This window comes from Zootoca vivipara, chromosome 8, assembly GCF_963506605.1.
Source record: "Zootoca vivipara chromosome 8, rZooViv1.1, whole genome shotgun sequence".
NCBI classification, from domain to species: Eukaryota; Metazoa; Chordata; class Lepidosauria; order Squamata; family Lacertidae; genus Zootoca; species Zootoca vivipara.
This window is the reverse complement of record NC_083283.1, coordinates 64092557-64112692: the sequence shown is the minus strand read 5'-3', so window position 1 is coordinate 64112692 and position 20136 is coordinate 64092557. Positions and strand designations below refer to the sequence as shown.

Sequence of the window (20136 nt, the reverse complement as noted above, 5' to 3'; positions counted from 1 at the left end):
TCGCTCTTAAACTGGACTGTTCTTAAACTGAGGTACTGCTATACACTGCCAATACAACACTATCTAAAACACTATCAACAAGATAACATATGCTCCTGGTATCTTAATGACACAGAGAAATACCTTCAGACCTCTGGCAATAAAATAGAGAACAGAAAGGGACAGAAAATGAAGAACCGTTTCTATATTTCCCAGGACAGCAGTAATTGCCAGTTCTAAGGCTTTTTGGGCTAGAAGCCCATGAGAACCAAAATCACTGCATCAACTCAATTGACAAGCAAGTTACAATATTTCGCTTTGGGAGTTAGGAAATGAATTGAAGAAATCAACAGTCCATGGTTACTTTTGGAAACAGACATTTCACCAAAGGCTTCAGACTATTTTTTCCAAAAATAATTCAGTTTCATTTCTTCAAGTTTTTACATGATGACATTTTCAGGAAATATATTTTAATTGCTGCAGTAAAATTAAGTTGCTTAAAGGGACCACAAGAAAGGCCTTCCTGCATCAGACCAAGCCATTCCGTTTCACACCACAATGTCCTGAATGATTTTTAGCAACAAAGCTTGAGCATCCCCAATGCGGACTGCATATTTTTATAAGATAAAATATTGTGATCTAGAAGCCTCATACCTGCTATTGCTTGGGAATTCTAAGAACCCACTCCCCCCCCCAAAGAAAATTCAGTGGAGTTTTGAAATCAGTTGTGAAAATCAGTGGTTCAAAATGGTGTCCAACTGTATCCAAACAGAAGAAAGCCCACTCCTTAATCTCAGGAACCATCATGCAAAATTTGGTTAATGCAGAGAGGAACCAAACAACTTTCCAAAATATATAGTGAATTAAAATATGAAAGGTCTTGTGTTCTTTCAGAAGATGTAAGACCCTAGCAAGCCACTGAGTTGTGGCAACTGATAATGTATTTCTTTTAAGAGCTAAAGTTGCCTGAAGGCACACACTGTTCTTAGAATATCATGACTGCACTTAATGGCAACAATAAATTCTGGGCTGTGTGCAAGGTAGGGTTTAAAGCATGTCAAAAAACAGCAGCTTCCCTCCCTCCCCCCTCCCTATCTCTAGTAAGTCAGTGCCAACTTTCTAGTGTAATATGTGCTCATCAGATCACCCTAGGGAAGGAAGAATCAAGTCTATCAACAGTCTTCCAGATCAGCCTCATGAAGGTACATTACAAGGTAGATTCAGAAGAGCCATACGGTAGCAATTTAATGCCTTGGTGAATGCTAAGCCCAACTTTGTCACCCCTTTGCAGTTGCTAGAAAATTGGGGGTGGGGGTGGACAGGATTGATAAAGTTGGACAATATGAATGGCAGGAAGCTACAAATGACTGCTTCAGCACACAATGAAATTATGTTTTCAAGTGGTTATTGTCACCTGATTTGAATTTACCTACAGCAGCCAGGTCTTAAGCTTCTGAAGATATGAAAAACAGTTGCAGGATCCTAAACCAAGCAACTAAAATGTATCTGTATTCATCATAATACCCAGTTACTCCCTAACGTATCTCTACCGTCGCCTATACAAGACTTGATCCTGGTGTAGCTTAACTTTGTTGTTTCCAATTGGACACAAATGATGACGTGCACAATCACTGGCTGAATTAATTAAGCCCAGAGAAGAGCACCAGATGAATATCACAAAGTCCCTCTACATCTGAATGAGAATTCTCATGAACTCTCCAAACAATGCTGCAAGTTCTCTATTGCTAAATTGAAGCAATAGTATACTAAGCATTATGTTACAAACTTGGCACAGTGCATTGGTTCATGCATTATTTCTCTAAAACACATTTTTAAAGGTTTATGGTTGTTTGCCTTTCAGCAAAAATTGTTAGGTCACAACATTTACTCTACATAAGCACATTGCACTGGAAAAATCTGGATGGCCTTTCCAGTTCAAAATGAAACAAATATGAACTTAAACTATTGGATTCTTCTGCTCTGGAGAATTACAAAGTCAACTTTCTACTTGGGAAAATGCATAGATATATGCAAGTATTAATTCATCTCCAAACTACCTACACAGATGAGTGAGCTCCAGCCAACTCCGTTTCATATCAAAGCCTAAATTTTGACAAAATAAAAAAATTCCTTCCAGTAGCACCTTAGAGACCAACTAAGTTTGTCATTGGTATGAGCTTTTGTGTGCATGCACACTTATTCAGATACACTGAAATACTTTGACAGTGCTTCAATTTTTTATTTCAGAAGCTTCTTCTTTCATTTAATTTAGTACCCACTATTCACTTCTGTTGACTCTTATTGCTTGTAGAAAGCCTTCTTGGCTCTTTTTTAATTGACCAAAATTGGGTTTCATCACCTGAAAATATTGTCTCATGTTGCTGACAGTAGAAAAGGATCAATAGATGGAAAACTGCAAAAGGAAGAGTGTTGGATTTTGCCACCACAGCAGCACAGAAGGGGGTGAGGAGGGGGAGGGAAGGAGAGAGAAGCCTTTGGCCAGAGTGTGTTACAAACCATTCCAGAAAAGCTAATTACAACAGCAGGTGCCAGATTCAGTGCAGTTGGCATTGTGTTCAGAAGACATAAAGCAGTGCTTCAGACCATGATGAGGCTTTCAGAAGTATGATGTTATGTATCTAATCCATAATTTAAATCCCCCAAAATGCTTTCAGATCCACATGCCTTGAGCCTTTTTCAATTTAAACCTCCCTTAGATTAAGCACTCAGTATCTCTTCTGTTTATTTACATGGTCACTCACAGATCTGCTATAGATTCTATAAGGTTGTCTTGTGGCTATTTTAAAACATAAATTGGTTGAGCTCACTAGATAAGGCTACTGTCATGATTAAGAGGATTGAGCAATTTAAGCTAGCGAAAGTTTTTCTTAAGTGAATGGTTTCATTTTCTAATGGCAATACAAAAGAACGGCTAAGTGGACTTATATTGAGAGGTGTACATCTTCTCAGTAAAAGCCGAGCTGCTTCAACATGTTTACAGTAATCCTATTCTGTGTATTTCTTTTTGACCTTTAGTTCTACCTCTCCTGTTTAAATAAAACTTTTTTAAAATGTGCAGTGGAATGATTTGGATTAAATCTCCATAACAATGAAGAAAAGGTGTAAACATTTACTTTGCAGGCATCTTTCTTAGTTTTTTTTGGGGGGGAATTTAATATATTTTTAATGGATGTGCAGTGTGTGTTTCCCCCCCTCAAGAGAGAGACAGCAAACAGCTGTGAAGATTAAAATGGAGCAAATTCCAATCTTGTAGAGAAATGTGTTCAGCTCCACCTGTCTATGCGGTCTTCCTTCCTTTTTATATTTTTTATATTTTTAGTGTGACTTATTTATCACCATCCAGAAAAAAAAGCAAAAATAATTATGCAGCAATTCAAATGTGACATTGGGCACATAAAATAAATGAAACTTGATCCATGCAAGGATACGCATCACATCTGAAACAAATTGCTAGCATATAAATATGTAAGCATTAGCAAACCACGGATCTATGGTGTGGGGGTATGTCATGGTCATGTGTTAACACTGTACGCTTAGGCAACCGGTTTTAAACATGATGTCATCCATTGTTTCCTGCATAGAGTACTGCAATGCATTATATGTGGGGCTGTCTTGGAAGATGGTTCAAAAATTTCAGATGGTGCAAAATTTGATGGCCAGGTTGCTCATTATACCGCTGTACAATGTTACATGCTCAGCCTACTCGCCGAGACTCTGTGAACTAGCTCAAAGCTGAAGCTCAAACCGACTGTCTGAAAGGCCACTATGCCAAGTAAAAAAATACTCTGGTTAATAATAATTAATAATAATAATGTTTAAAAACAAACAAAATAATGTCGAGCAAGGATTTCAAAAACATGCTCTCTGCCAAAAATAATAATAGAGTATTTACAGAGCAGCAATGCTCCTAGGATTGCCAGTATATAGCATCATGAGGCACCCCCCCCCCCCCGGCCACATTTTTTAAACAATGCCAACAGTTGCTGTAATAATTTCTGGTCATAATATTTTACTTCTGTAATCTGTTACTAAATGCTGTGTAAATTTATTTTTTGCTGAATTCATGTCTAACAAATTGAATAAGGTCACAATCCCCCTGGTGTAGATTTCCATTCTTGAAGGGTTTTCATTAAGTATATTACACCTACCCCTTTCCACAACTGAGCTCACTTCCTTCCTGTCTGGCTTTGAGCTTCACTGACAAGCAAGGACCAAGATCTCAGCACAGCAATTAGGGAAAAGGCTGTCTTTAAGGCAACTTGATCACTGCAGATGGTGACAGCAGAGGCTCCAATACTTTGGCCACCTCATGAGAAGAGAAGACTCCTTGGAAAAGACCTTGATGTTGGGAAAGATGGAGGGCACTAGGAGAAGGGGACGACAGAGGACAAGATGGTTGGACAGTGTTCTCGAAGCTACGAACATGAGTTTGACCAAACTGCGGGATGCAGTGGAAGACAGGAGTGCCTGGCGTGCTATGGTCCATGGGGTCACAAAGAGTCGGACACGACTAAACAACAAGGCAACTGCAGTTGCTTTGATCTTAACAGGCTCAACTTATTATGCTGCAGTGAGTTTATCTACTATAGTTTGTTGCATTTGTCCTATTTATTTTACTTTATATGGTTGAAGTAATTTGCAAGTTGTGACGTTGAAGGTAAATCACTTTCCAGCCATTCAGTCTGCATGTTTTCTACCCAATCAGTATTTGCTTCTGAGTATGCTGAAATGCCATTGGAGTTGCCAGATTCTGACCTGTTGAGTAAAAGCTCAAGAACAGCAATGCATTATTCTGGGAGAACCCAACTCTACTGGTGCTGCATGCCATTGTTCGGAAGTTAATGTCTAGAATATCATGTTTCAAATGTATTTAACATTTTATGATCACCTTGTAAGAGCTGATATAAAAGGAACTTGTAAGTATTAAATTAAAGGACTCTAGTTCCGCTCCCCAACAGACAAGATGGTGCAAGATTGAATAGGGACTTGAGGCACCTGAAAATCTTGCTGACCTGAAATTATTATAACAAGAGGCACTTGGAATAGGTCACAATTTGGTAAACCTAGAAAGTAAGCATCAGTTTTACCTTTCTACTAACAGGAGCTTACTGTCAGATACAATATCTTGTCCTAGCAACCATTTCCATTATAGTAGAAATGCTGCTATGAGATCTCCACCCAACTATCACAGTTGCTGGCAAACTCCCAATTCTTCATCCAGTAAGTTCAGCTGTGTTTTATTGCAGTCATTTCATTGGATCACGGGAAATGATAAAAATGGTTCCCATGACACAAGCAGCAGACACGTTGCAAAGTCGCCTCCCATTATATAAATGTCATTTTATTCTTAGTAATTTCCAATGGTATTGTGCTGTAATCAGAATTCACACACACAGCCCAATAAAAAAAGACAGCACAGCTGTGCAGCACAAAGGGCAAGGAAAAGGGATTGAGATGCTCTTCTCTGATAAGGCAAGGGTTCTAGCTGTACCGATATGCTGGCTCTAGGAACTGGTACAATCCTTCCTAGTAGCTGCCACATTGGTACGAGCAAAGTCTAATAATTGTTGCTTCTGCAACTTCTTACGTAAATTAAAAACATTTTTCTCCAAAAGGTAGAATAAATGTTTTTATTTACGTGTCATTGTTTTTATACCAGGATTTTAAACCAACTTCACACACACATATAAACACACACACTTAAACATACAACTAATTTTCAAAAGAAAATGAAAATGAAAATGATTTCACCTTTGTGTTTGATTTCAAGCACATTTTTAAAAGGGTACTTTTTATAATTTTACAAAAATGCCTACTTAATAATACAACACCTTTGAATGCCTTCAGTAGTCATTATTTAAGGACAATCATCATATGCTCCAACTGCCATTTGAAGCCAGTAATCCAAGCTCCTAAAAATTACGAAGTTGTATAAATTCTCCCCGCCTTTTAGGAAACCATGTTCACTTTCTTTCCAGGAAACAGGGCTGTCAGCAAAGCCATGAACAATGAGAGATATCCAGTGAGCCAACTTTGGTTCTTCAAAATAGGAACTGTTGTGGGGAGGAAAAGGGAAGCAAAACTATAAATTATATTAAGCTTTGCAAGAGAAGTTAAATTATAGCTGTTCAGCAAACAGCTTGATCCTATGGATATATACAGAGAAATAAGTCTTACTGATAATGAGTATGTACATAAGATTGTTCAAATAAACACACAGGGAGGGATTCACCTAACCAGCGCCATCAGTGGAAACCCTGAACAAGGACTTCTGCTTGTGTAACAAGCCTGAAATTGGCTGTGGATCAAATGATTGGAAAAACACTGAAACCAATATAATATACAGTTTTGCATAAACACACATGCAGTGCAACCCAATGCATGTATATTCAGAAGTCAGTTCACTGGTATTTAATGGTGTTGTTAGGTGTGTTTTGGTCTCAATTTGATCAACTCCAGGTGTAGTTATAACATGCTGAATAGGACAGATTGTATAGCTAACTGCTTACCATATTTGTTCAAACAAATGAATTATCTTCTCTGGAAGTATAAAGCCAGTTATTGTACACAACAAAGCTTGTTCTACTGTTGTGCTCGGTTGAGGGCATGAATATGTTGATAAGAAACTAGAGGATGTATTTTCTCTGCAAGAAAGAAGATATGCCAAGTAAGACCCTATGCAAGACTCTTTAATATTTTAACATACTGACTGCTAAATAAATGTTCTGCTTTAAAAATCTGTGCGCTATGCAGCTAAATCACCAAGTGCTGAATAATTTTCCCTTTCACTGGACAAAATCCATTTAGTAAATTCTCCTGTACAATTCCCATTGTGTCAGTAGATTGTGCCCTTTGAGATCTGTGGACAACAGTGATGTTCAGCAGAAAAATTCAGCTTCCTTTTAATAACCTAGATATGATAATAACTATCCGAATGACATTATGCACTACAGCAGGCATCCCCAAACTCGGCCCTCCAGATGTTTTGGGACTACAACTCCCATCATCCCTAGCTAACAGGACCAGTGGTCAGGGATGATGGGAATTGCAGTCCCAAAACATCTGGAGGGCCGAGTTTGGGGATGCCTGCACTACAGTGTCTAAATAACTTTTATTTATACAAATATTTATATACCACCAAATTACTTAAAATATCAAGGCAGTGTACAACAATTTATACAAGCATAATAAAACACAAAAGACAACAAAAACAATTTTAAAAATCATTAAAATGGCTGGAAAGTTTAACCAGTGGCTTGGCTCTGTCGGCAGAAAAAGGAGTTCAACAGGTGCCTGAAAGTGGATGACTTGTATTGTGGATACTCCCCCTTTTGCTTGCCTGTTCCTTTCATTTTGAAAATATGATGGGTTTTGCCATTTTGTAGTGATGTTTTTCCTACTATTTTTAATACTTGTGTGTGTGTGTGTGTGTGTGTGTGTGTGTGTGTGTAATTTGATAGTCATTTGGATTTCTTTTGAAGAAAAATAGTCAGGTATATATACTTACAACAAGCAACAGATACTTACAAGCCAGTATGAGTGAAAATGGCACCTAGCCATTCAAATAATTCCTGAGCACTGCATGCTGTTTCTGGCTCTCCTTCCAATTTGTTGCTCTCCAGAACTGGACACTGCACATTTCTTAATGTGTTGAATGTTATTTTTGGCTGAAGTGCCTGTATTTGGTTTTTGGAAAAGTATGACATCAAACTTGATTCTTCTGATCCTTGAATGCAAACAACACACCCCAAAAGTTAAAAAAAAGAAACAGACTTTAAAAGGAGCATTTTGTTTCAAACTATTCAAACTCTTTTATGATTGTGTACAATTTGGAAAGATAGCTTTAGTGAAATACAGTGTCGAAATTAAATCTACTGTTTATCTATGCCGTGCCAGAGCCTAAGATTTCCAACCTCCTCCTCTCAATCCCACAAATTGTCACATTCCTTTTAGTATAAAAAGTATACTTTCAGATCCATTTAGCACTTAGGAGAGCAACCAGACTGTGCCACTTTGCTGGAATTTGCGTGATCAACATTATTAGAGGTTTAAACTGAAAAATGAAATTATTGGGAAAATGCAAGAATACATGAAAAATAATTGCAAATTAGGAAGTACACAAGGTCATAATTCTAATACACTCCCCTTATCCTATCCACACAATCTTTAAGGCTTATCTGTATAATAATAATAATAATAATAATAATAATAATAATAATAATTCTCTTGTACATTTAATATATATATGTACTCCCTCATTTACTGATTCCTCAAAAACCCAAAAAAATCAATTGTTTTTGGTGTCTAATACATACCATCATCTCCCACAAATTTAGTTCTACTTTCGATGCCTAAGCATTCCAGCCTATTACATAAAAGAAACCCCATTTTTTAGAAAAGATATGCACTTCCCAAACTAAGGTCTACAGTCTTGCCAAACAAGGGGCTCTCCTGACAGACACATTACCCTTCCTATATTACATTTACATGCACTTTAAATGTGTATAGACACCCATAGGCCACATGTAAAAACACCAGAATCAGCCTTTAGAATAGAATGGTATTCATAATGTATGTCTTCCACAATTCCCTTTTATGGTTAATGTGCTGTTACCTGTTTGGTGCCAAGCCATCAAGAAATCAAACTCTAGTGGCATTTTTTCCTTCAAGGCCCAGATCACTCTGTTGTATTTCTTACAATCAGGACTGAAGGTTGAATCAGTCAAGTCAACAGTAATAACTATTAAAAGGAGAAAGTGTAAATTTTGATGTGAACATAGTATCAGTAAATCTTATGCTACCTGGATAACTAAGTAGGTACTCTTCCTAAAAAGAAGCTAAATATTGCAATAAAAAACGTTAATGCGTATACACCAGGTATTCATTATTTACAGTACAGTGGTACCTCGGTTTAAGTACACAATTGGTTCCGGAAGTCTGTACTTAACCTGAAGCGAACATGCAGACTTCCTCAGGAAGCGCATTCCACAGGAGCCACAAAAAATGGTCCTGCTCCTAGGAGAGAATAACCTTATCTCCCTAGAGGAAGGGTTCTACAACAAGGCCTTACTAGCACATTTTGAAACTCTGATGGGCTTGAATAGGAGCATGTGCCCTGTGAGAGATATCGATATCAGATTTACATGCCATTAACGCACTTTGAATTGATCCCTGGCAATGAATACTGACCTTAATTCATCCCTAGTTCCACACAACGTTTACTGGCCCAAGATTGGGATATGTACAGTAGCCTAGTCTGTATCAAAAGACAGACTGAATCATAGAACTGTAGAGTTGGAAGGGACCCCGAGGGTCATCTAGTCCAACACTCTGCAATGCGGCACACTCAATGTGGTCTTCCATCCAACTTGAAACCATACCAGATCCTGCTTAGCTTTGCAAATGAGCTAGCAATGAGTTGAGTATTATGATATAAATAGGGATGCACACTGAAGTAGGCACATGCATCTGCACAAGCTACATGAGTTGAGAACTACTTATTTAAGCATTTCCCTTGTTTGAGCAGGAAAATTTATCTGTAGGGGGCAAATCTGTTTATTCAAGCAGAATACAACTCAAATTCCAAACCTCAAAAGCTGAGGGTGTGATGTCCTATATTCATAAGAAACCCAAGAACTGGAAAAAGTGGGGTGTTATCAAAGAAATAGGTACTTACTGTATCTCATCGGCTTTTTACCAGAATACAGAGAAGGACGGCCTTGCAGTCCAAGCTCTTCATAAGTATCCTTGTCTACTGATATAATTAATTTGCCTATAAACAAAAATAATTGCAAGTAATCATATTTTCTGACTTCTTAATACATACTACAAAGTAAAAACACAAAATGCACTAATAACGCTGAACTAAAATTGTGAACAGTCATAATCAGAAGATAACAGGGATCAACTACATTGATTCTAATTTTCGACTATGTATTTTGGAAAGCAGCTTGTTATGTATACACATTCTATGGACTGGTTCATACACTTACCTAGCTAAGGATTGCCTATGCATACTGGCAGAGCAGGAGTACAATATACAATATGATGTGAAGGCTGTACACATAGGTCTATATGCTTTGAGGCCTGAGTCTTACAACCCTTAATCCTCAAAAAGAGAATAAAAGGCCATGTGAATCAAGACTAGGCCTGGAATACCTTAGTTGCACATTTTCTTATATTTGTGTTGAGAAGCACAAATATGCACACTAGATCGTCTATGATCTTTGGGCCAGGTGAGTATATGATTTACATCCCCCTCTATTCTGTGTGCGCGCACACACACAGCTTCTATAGACTACTAGCTAGTCCAACTGAATGATACTTTTTAGTACTGTACTATAAAATTTGAAAAATGCTAAATCTATTTGTTTTCAGCATGATATCATACCTGTTGGTAGCAGAGCAGCTGTATTGTCTTGGTCAATCCTTGTTTTATACGTAAGAGCATAACATGAACCTAAAACACAGAAAGACTTCAGAGTATATTGTTTCTTTTTTAAAGTCGTTAATAGTTTTTGTTTGTTTGTTTGTTTTTATTATATTATGTTCTTCAAAGAAACTGCAATAGTTAAACTAATCTGGGAATGCTGCCTCTACTTGTTGTGATGTTACTTCTAGTAAAAATGTAAAGGTAAATGGACATGGGTGGAACTGTGGTCTAAACCACTGAGTCTCTTGGGCTTGCCGATTGGAAGGTCGGCAGTTCAAATCCGTGTGATGGGGTGAGCTCCCGTTGCTCTATCCCAGCTTCTGCAAACCTAGAAGTTCGAAAGCACACCAGTGCATGTAGAAAAATAGGTGTGTGGGGGGGGGAAGGTAAATGGTGTTTCTGTGCACTCTGGCACTCGTCACTGTGTCCCACTGCACCAGAAGCAGTTTAGTTTCCACATGACCTGGAAAGCGGTCTGTGGACTCCCTCGGCCTGAAAGTGAAATGAGCGCCACACCCCATATTCGCCTTTGATTAGACTTAACCATTTGGGAGTCCTTTACCTTTTACCATCACAATAAAATACTGCATTCAAGGATTACAACACCTAGCTTTCAACATCTCCTGCAGCAAAAAAACAAAAACTCCTGCAGCCAGAAGACAAGGCACCCCAAACCCTCAGAACTATTATATTGGACACAATGTTAGAGCCAAAGTAGGCAGGGGCTGTTACAACTGAATGAAATGCCAAAAAGCAAAAACAAAAACACCCAATTTTTCTAAGCTGCTTCTCTTCAAAAATCCTTCAGGAGCCGAATATTTTCCTGAAATTAATTACAATCCACCTCTATGAAACAGAGTTGCAGTCATGCTTTCTTATCCATAGCTGCCAAGTTATCCCTTATTTTAAGGGATTTTCCCTTATGCTGAATAGGCTTCCTCGCGAGAAAAGGGAAAACTTGGCAGCTATGTTCTTATCTATTTCAATGGTTTCTTACCTTTCTTCACAAATGTGTTAATAAATTCCTGTGCAATTAACTCATGGAGCGACAAATTCTTCACCAAGTAGTACTGCCCAATATCTGCAACTGTATTTTTTAGTGCTTCTGGAACAGATCCACAGTCAGGGATAAAAAAGGACACCTATTCCAAGAACATTTGGGGTATAAATTAGGTATTATGATCATTGATAAACAGACCGCAAAATGCATTTTACATAGCTCCACAGATAAACATGAATACAATGCTGGCTGTTTTATATAAAATAATATCTCAAACAAAGCAATGTTTTTAACCTAGTATGAACAGCTAGTACCCAAATACTTGTGTATTTGTAACGAATTCTTCCACCAAGAAAGTCAAGATGCCAAGGATTTATCCTGCTTTATTCTCCCAGCATTCCTGTGTTAGGTACACTGTCTGTAGGCTTGTTCATGCTGAACACAGCTACAAGCTATCTCTACATTTACAAATGTTTGCAAGAAAGTGTCTGGGACTGATGGAAGTTTGGAGTCCTCCAACACCTGCAGGGCCACAAGTATCCCCTCCTCCCCACGGAAGTCCTAGGCTGCCCAAACTACATATGATCCTGCCCCCAGCCTGTTGATGTTGTCCAAAGAAAAGGAAAGCAATACATTTAGCATCAGTTTGGCTGCAGGAGTTGTCGGAAGGAGGCATACAAGATGCCATCCATCTATTGAAGGGACTCCACTCCTGAAGATATCCTGCAAGGCAGTGAGTACTAAATACATTAATACTGTTGGTATTAAGCTTTAATTTAATCCATACTTTCCCTTTTCCCTCCATTGTCTCATAAGCCCTTTAGTGTCATGTCTGTTAGACAGTTAAACCTTTCTGTCAGGGAATATTTTATTCTCTGCACAACCCTCAGTAGAATTTTAAACTTGAAACCAGCAAAAAATTAAATAATACAGTAGCATCATAGTGATGTGCCAAGATACTTTTAGGTTTTAAAACCAAGGACCAAGTTACCGGTAGATATGATGTGATAGGCCGATGTGTTTAAATGTGGGTCTACCCCACTCATGTCTGATTTTTTAGAACAAAAGGCTCATGTAAGGGTGGTGAGTGAAGCTATCTTTAAACTCATAGCCATGCAGCTGTGTGTCACATCTAGTTTGGCCCATACAGTGGTACCTCTACTTACAAATTTAATGTGTTCCGAACGCACATTCGTAAGTCGAAAAAAATTGTAAGTCGAATCCCATAGGAATGCATTGGGAGAAAAAATTTGTAAGTAGAAGCAACCCTATCTAAAAATTCGTAAGTAGAAAAAATCCTATCTAAACTGCATCCAAGATGGCGGACGGAGCTCCATTCATTCGTAAGTAGAGTTATTCGTAAGTAGAGGTACCACTGTATTTTGGTTTAAGTATAGTATGTGCTTATTGAAGCCATGCTTTTGGATTGTGTTACTGAATAGAATTCACACTGGTGGCTTTTAATCTGTTTTATGTTTTGTTCTTTTTAATTTCATTTGATGGGTGTGTTGGCGCTGTTCTGTAGTATAACATGCTGGTTGATTTTTAATTTTATATGTAAGTTGGTTAGAGACTGAATAAATAATACAGTCTTGAATGGGTTGAGTTTTTAAAATGCTGTTCTAAGTGCCTCATGAGATAGAAATGTTAAATAAATACCACATTGTTAAAGATACTGTCTGAAACTAATAATTAGTGTATTGCAGCAAAAGCAAGTGCTTGCAAAAAAAGCAAGGTCTTGCAAGTACCTTAATAACTAATGTATGTATTGTGGCAAAAGCATTTGTGAAGAATGGTACCAAAGGCATAAAACACTATATTCAGTTGGCAGAGGTGTGTGCACATATTTTGCAGCCAACTGGCACCATTTGATATTAAAAAAACAAAAGCCTCAGGCCAAATGGCAGTGATGTAGTGGAGCAAAAACAATGTCATATCTAGAGAAGCTGTTCATCAATCCTGTCTGCATACCAGATACATATACATCTCAAAACCTACTAAATTAGCTGAGCAGAGGAACAGGTAGGTTACAGTTCAGGGGTAACACGGGGCAAAACTAGGATTTCACCCAGGTAAAAGACCCAGTTTGGCACAACCCTCCCACACACATTTGTGCATCATCATCATCATCACTTTTGTTTGCTGCCTTTATCTTACAATACTCAAGCTGAAGAAATGGAATCTAATGCAATACAAAACAACCATATAACAATTTAATGCAATACAAAAATGTGATAATAAAACATAGCTTTAAAATAAGCAATCAAATAATGTAACATTCAACAATCATTAGAATAGTATAGAATAATATCACACACACAAAGGCTGGGAGCCTCATTGACACCCCTGTAGAAGCTTTACCTGGGGCAAAAAACGCAGCCCCCCCCCCCAGCTATGGCACTGGGTAATACGCTGTTTTATTTTGAAAAGAATTGTTATGTCCAGACGGGAGGGTTTTTTGCAGGAACTTGGGGGAACTGAATTCCCTTACCTTTTTAAAATTAAATAATTATTATTTTTGTCTGGGGGGAAGGGCTGGAACACCCAATGCCTGAGCCAAATATAGATTACCTGCACCTGTGATCAATAAATTTTGGCTATTAATAATCCAGATCATTGTCTGCCTGTGTTTATTAATCACATCTTACATTTAGCCACTTCTGTGGCAGTGGGAGCCCACAGCCATACAAACTTCCTGGTGAATTCCCCCACCTTTTTCCAGAAAAAAACAAACACCAGGTAGGACCAATCAGAAAGCCACAGAATAGTAAGCAAGGAACACTCCCCCTTTATCAGGCGCGGGGGGGGAATCAGTAGGGGGGGGCGACTGCTTTGGTATTGAAGCCTTGATAGCTTTGCTACATGGCAAAAAAAAATAAAGCAAAACCCAGCCCTATAGCTTTAGAAGGAGCAGGACGCTAGGAATTCGCCACTTTTATCACTGCCACATGGCCATGAAACTCAGCAAGCACCGCCTAGAAGTTTCAATTTTACATAAAAAGCTTTTAAGAAACGGCCGTTCGCCAAGGCGGTAATCGCAGATGCACCTGTAGAAGTCAATGAGGCGGTGCAATCCTGAACTACCTCATCCCTCGGAAGCCACCAGCGAAGTTCGCACAGGCTTGAGGCGCCGCTCAGGATTCCGTTACCCCCATTTTCACCCCCACCCCCCCACTCACCTGGCAATTGAAAGCGTGGTCCCGCACGTGGGCCGCGTGGCGGGACCGCTCGTGCCGCACGTGGCTCCCCTCGCAAACCAGCACATGACGGGGGCCCTCGCGGAGCCACCTCAGCGGGGCAAACATGTTGCCGCGCCTCGTTCCTTTTTATCCGAGCGGCCGCGCGCGCCAAGGAAGCTGAAACCGGCCAATAAGGGAGGCGGGGCATAAGACGTCATTCGTTCGTAGGGAGGCGGTCTGTGGGTTGGGGAAAAGGGGCGGAGGTACGCGCGTGCGCGGTCGCCGTTAGGGAAGCGCTCGTGCCGTCGCTTTACGTATAAAAGGTTGGCCGCACTCGCTTTTGGTTTAAGACAAGTGACGGTTGAGAGAGGAGAGGCTGTGTGCTGAGGAAAGGGGAAAAAGCCCTTCGGAGTGAAACATAGGACTCGTGAAAACACAAATTAATTAAATAATCAAATAATAAATATATCATATCATAAAACACAAGAGTTCAGTGTGACCGTAGTTGACTCAGTGTGCTCATTTGATAGTTTGTGGTGAAAACGCCACCAAAAAGCACCCAGAATCCAGAAAGCTTACCATATGGGAAAGTGCAGTAGAATTTTTCAGAGCTAATAAAAGCGCTCACATCTGCAAAACTTTTAGCTGGCTAGCATTGAAAGTTCATGATATTGCCTGTTTGTTGGAAGGGGGTTATTGGTTTTGTTTTATTCTGGTATTCACATGTATTTTGTGTTCTCATGTTGTATTTTTATGTTCTGAACCACCCTGTGATCTTCAGGTGAAGGGCGGCATATAAATTTAATTAATGATGATGATGAAGAAACATAATAACAAAATGGTACACCATGCCAATATTCTGTTGGGTTTCCCAATACACAAGTCAGTATTGCAACTGCAAAAAGGCAGGTTTTCACCTGGTGCCTTAGCTGGTTGATGCAGAAAGGTAGCAGCCTTTCCTTGCTGGAGGCGGTTGCCAGGCAACAGCTCCTTCCCAGGTCCACTGAGGAAAGGGAGCAGGACTGAGCAGCTGGAACTTATTCAGCCCATGTTAGAACTTCAGCACTCAGCAGCCTTATAATATCCCTACATGTGTAGATCTGGTACCTATGGTTGCATTTCAAATTATTTTCACCCACCTACCTCAGGGGTGCTCTGTGTGTATATCTTGGGCCTCTTATAACACAGATGGAAACATGGCTATTTCTGTTCAAATGTGACTTAGGGACCTTTCTTACCATACGACTTCAGTGCTCCCTTCCCCTGTAAATCATTGTCCAGCCTATTGAGACTTAAGTCCCCTGCACAAGAAATCCACCACTCTGGTCCGTACAGCACCTAGCATACTGTTTTACATACACGTTAGACCAAAAGTAGTCTTGGCAATATGCAATTGCTGAATTCTGTTCAGTCATGAGTTTGCTAAGGGGAAAGAATGATACTGAGGAAAGACAGCCAATGGGCATGGGGCAACTGTCAAAACTGGATGCAAGTTAAAAGCCTATTCCAGGCATTCCCAAACCAGGGCCGGCCCTACAGCAAGGCTGGGTGGCGCAGGGCGCCGGGGGCGCGCCCACCAGGCAGTCATGCTGGGAAACGGGGCGGGGGGGGTGCCAGAGGATCTTCGCACCACGACGCCAGGGCGCCCGATATGCTTAAGACAGCCCTGCCCCAAACTTCGGCCCTCCAGATGTTTTGGACTACAATTCCCATCTTCCCCAACCACTGGTCCTGTTAGCTAGAGATCATGGGAGTTGTAGGCCAAAACATCTGGAGGGCCACTGTTTGGGGATGCCTGCCCTTTTCGTTAACCTCTTTGGATCACGTTACAGGTAGGTAGCCATGTTGGTCTGAGTCGAAACAAAATAAAAAAATTCCTTCAGTAGCACCTTAAAGACCAACTAAGTTTTTATTTTGGTATGGCATGCACACGAAAGCTCATACCAAAATAAAAACTTAGTTGGTCTTTAAGGTGCTACTGAAGGAATTTTTTTTTATTCTCTTTGGATCACATAAGCCTAACATGGGGCTGTTGGAGTAAAATAAGATTATGCCAGTCTGATCATTTTAGAAGACGCTGAAGGACAAGAATGTGACAAATCGATAATTTGCCAGCCTGCCAGTATTTACTCAGCTCTTTCTTCTGAAGTTACATCTCCAATCAATGTCTCTTTTATACACGACTAAGACATGTCCTCTCAGGAGAGAAAAGCAAAGTGTTCCAGGTAATTGCATCTTAACAGCAGAAGAACATTATACTTAATGTTTGTGGATACTGGTCGAGGCAGGAGTTACCAAGTAACTGTTGCACATATTTTCATATGTGACAACAAAAGGGAATAATATTTTTCATGGAACATCTCAACAAAGGTTATATGAAATATAGGGTAAAAATAAATAAGCTGTAACTATTGGCATTTATATAACACTTTGTGGGAGCAATTCTGTGCACAAGAAGCTGGTGTAAAGCAAGCTGGGGTAAATTAAGCTAGCATAAAGTTACACCAAATCCAAAAGCTATTCAGCAATAGAGCTGCTGTTCTGCCTAAGCCTGGCAAAGGGAAAAACAAACCTTTAAAAAGGGTTTGGTTGCTAGGTCACATGACCAAGCTGAGTGGGGAATTAAGTCAGCTGAGCCAGAGATCCACTGCAGCCTAAGCTCCTCCTCCTGGCGGATTTTGCCTTAGGATTGTTCAGTTCTCTACACATATTGGGATTTTTGTCTCATTTAGTCCCACAACAACCATGTGAAGTAGTTTATGTTGGCTGTGAGATAGTTTGATAATTAGCCAAAAGGCATTCACTTAACTTTATAACAAAAGCTGCAACAGGAAACCCTGATTTGGATTGTGGCCATGGTGTAGCGGTATATTATTATTATTAAAATATTGCCATGGTGCATGTACGTGTAAGTCTTTCCCCTGTGCTGTGGCCCCTGTCCAAATCAATATTGTCTGTTTCCTCTTCTGTGACTAACACCAGTTACAGTAGGCCAGTGGTTCCCAACAGGTGGTCCGGGGACCCCCAGGGGTCCGCGAGCTATGCCAGAGGGGTCCGCAAGATGCTATTAGAATAAAAAAATATATTAAATATATTTCGTATGATAACAGATTTTTTGTTTTGGCCGCTTCCTGCATGAGCAGAGTCTAGCGCAAAACTAGAATTAGATAGAGGCATTAGTTCTGCTGTATGCCACAAGGACTACAAGAAACTTGGAGATAAGGCAATGAAAAAGATCCTTCCATTTGCAACCACATATCGGTGTGAGCAAGCATTTTCTTCCATGTGTTTCATGAAAAACAAATATAGGAATCGGCTCGACACGCGGTCGGATTTCAGAGTGAAAGTTTCAAGTTTGGAACCTAATATTTCAGAAATAATGGACTCAAAGGACAGATTTAACTCATTTCATTAAGAACTGAAAATTAAAACTAACTGTATACTGATGGAGTACTCTGTTGTAACTGTAAAAAACGTATGAATATAAAATATAAAAAGACTTAATTTGGCTCTCACTTTTTAATTTTAGGATTAGGAATTAATGGGGGTCCTTGTCACAATAGCGGCTCGATGAGGGGTCCTCGAGAAAATTTTGTTGGGAACCCCTGCAGTAGGCAATGTAGACTGAAGCCTCAGCATAACGGAAGGCTAATGCCTAAAATGATGATTTTCAAAGGATTCTATTTACTTACTAACATTATATGTTCCAAATACTACCTCTGTGTATTTTTCAGCCACCGGCACATTCTTATGGCTTTCTTACTGCTTGAATACTAAGAAGTACCATATATCAGATTGCAGCACAGAGCAGAAAACTGAATTAAAGGGTAATGTAATTTTAATTTTCATGCATTCTGACTAATCTGTTGCAATTAAGGGCATAATTAAAATCTAATTATATAAAATTTATTCCTATACTTTAAATGCATATTTTTCAGTGTACCGTTTTGGAGCGCTATATTAGAATTCCAAGCATTTGTGCTTCTAATTATTTTCATACAATACTTCAGTAAAATTAAATCTATTTGTTACATTAAAACAGTTGTTCATATAAAGGCCTGAAGTACATGGTGTAGTTAAACTACATTCTAGCAACCATATTTCCCAGAAGTAATGAAGGCACGTATATCTGAGTAATGACTCTTAATTTCAGGGTTGTGGGTTCAAGCCCCATGTAGGGCAAAAGATTCCTGCATTGCAGAGGGTTGGACTTGATTATCCTTTCCTTCCCTCCCAACTCTTCAATTCTATGATTCTATACTAGGAGTTTCTATGTTCTCATTTAGTTTTAGCAAGGCTACAGCATTAGAAACTCCTAGACCAATTCACTAGCATCATACTTTGCTGCAGGCACTGGGATCTGCCCTATATCTTCTGCTGTGAAGACAGATGCAAATCATTCATTTAGATTCTCTGCAATCTCCTTATCATTTTTTATCACAACTTTCACTCTCTTGCCATCCAATGGAAAGCAAAGTACCAGCCTCCAGCTGCTCCAGCCTCTTCATTTCCTTGGCATTTTTTAAAGGAACTGTAAGAGTGGGGGCAGTTGAAAGGGCACACACTAGGCAGGTGCCTAACTGGTTTGAGGGGCATGTCTAATATGTAGGCTTTGTCTGATGTATGCTCAGGTCTTCATCTTTCTCAACTGCTACATATAGCAGTTTTTTTCTGTTGCTATTTTATTTCCCTCTCACTACCTATAACTAATTTCTTTTCATTTGCTTTGTGTTACCCCTCTCTTCTCCAAGCCATGTTCTCATTTATGGATTTTGCGGAGCTATTAGCTTTATAAAGAAAGACTAAGCAATTTAAAAGTGGCAACATTAAGATTAGGGTGGTGTTTTTTTTTAATAAAAAAAATATCTACCTATGTATCTTGAACATGCAGTGGGTAATCAAGATAGAAGTGCAATTGTACATTTTTTTTTCTTTGCCAGCCATCCTTCCAAATTAGCTGACTTAAAAGTAAACTATATGCTGTAATTTGCTGGGAAGGAAATGAAATGGGTAGCCTGACTTTTATTCCATTTAGTTTTGATTAAGCATGGCAATGTAGTCCCAGGTGATTGAAAAAATAATTATCCAATTTCTGACTGCACGCTCAGAGCAATACTCAGGTTTTCAGTGTTCATACTGGCAATTTAGTTGCCAAAGGATTTTGCCGTTTGTGATTTAATTAAAGATCTCTAAGCTGTACTCTGTTCTCATTTATATTGGTACAAAACATCTGGGCAGTGGAAGTTCTCAGTGCATAAAGCGGCCTCAGTAAAAGCAAAGTACAGTAAAGCAAAAATTCAGAGAACTTAAAGCAGTATGTTTTGAATTATGGGGGCTGCTTGATCTTGTGCTGTGGCAAAGATGGCCTCCAAGGTGCTGCTGCTTGTACCCGTGCAAGCTAGCTAGTACGGTACTTTGACAGCTCACCAGCCTAAGTCTGGGCTATAGAACAATTTGCATTCATGTTGCTACCCTTAACAGCAATAGTTAACAGACAGGTAAAGGCACTGAGCAGTTCTCAGGAT

At 39.4% G+C, this 20136-nt stretch overlaps 1 protein-coding gene across 4 annotated transcripts in view; it reads right to left on the bottom strand.

Annotated features, from left to right (window-relative positions):
- The window catches only part of RPP40 (ribonuclease P/MRP subunit p40), a 32199-nt gene extending 17417 nt beyond the window's left edge, over positions 1–14782 (bottom strand). For 3 of the 4 annotated variants that reach the window (XR_004693266.2, XR_009558058.1, XR_004693265.2), the window contains exons 1-8: positions 14612–14782; positions 11430–11574; positions 10391–10459; positions 9677–9772; positions 8615–8740; positions 7528–7726; positions 6510–6644; positions 5832–6053 (exon numbers count right to left, since the gene is read on the bottom strand). Coding sequence is in view for 1 of the 4 variants with exons in the window: in XM_035126399.2 (XP_034982290.1) it covers positions 5858–6053; positions 6510–6644; positions 7528–7726; positions 8615–8740; positions 9677–9772; positions 10391–10459; positions 11430–11574; positions 14612–14737 (1092 nt within the window). In the remaining 3 variants the exon portion in view is untranslated. Of the gene's footprint in view, positions 1–5122; positions 6054–6509; positions 6645–7527; positions 7727–8614; positions 8741–9676; positions 9773–10390; positions 10460–11429; positions 11575–14611 lie in introns of those variants that run through there. The other variant, XM_035126399.2, reaches the window with a different exon arrangement.
- Positions 14783–20136: the final 5354 nt, after the last annotated feature.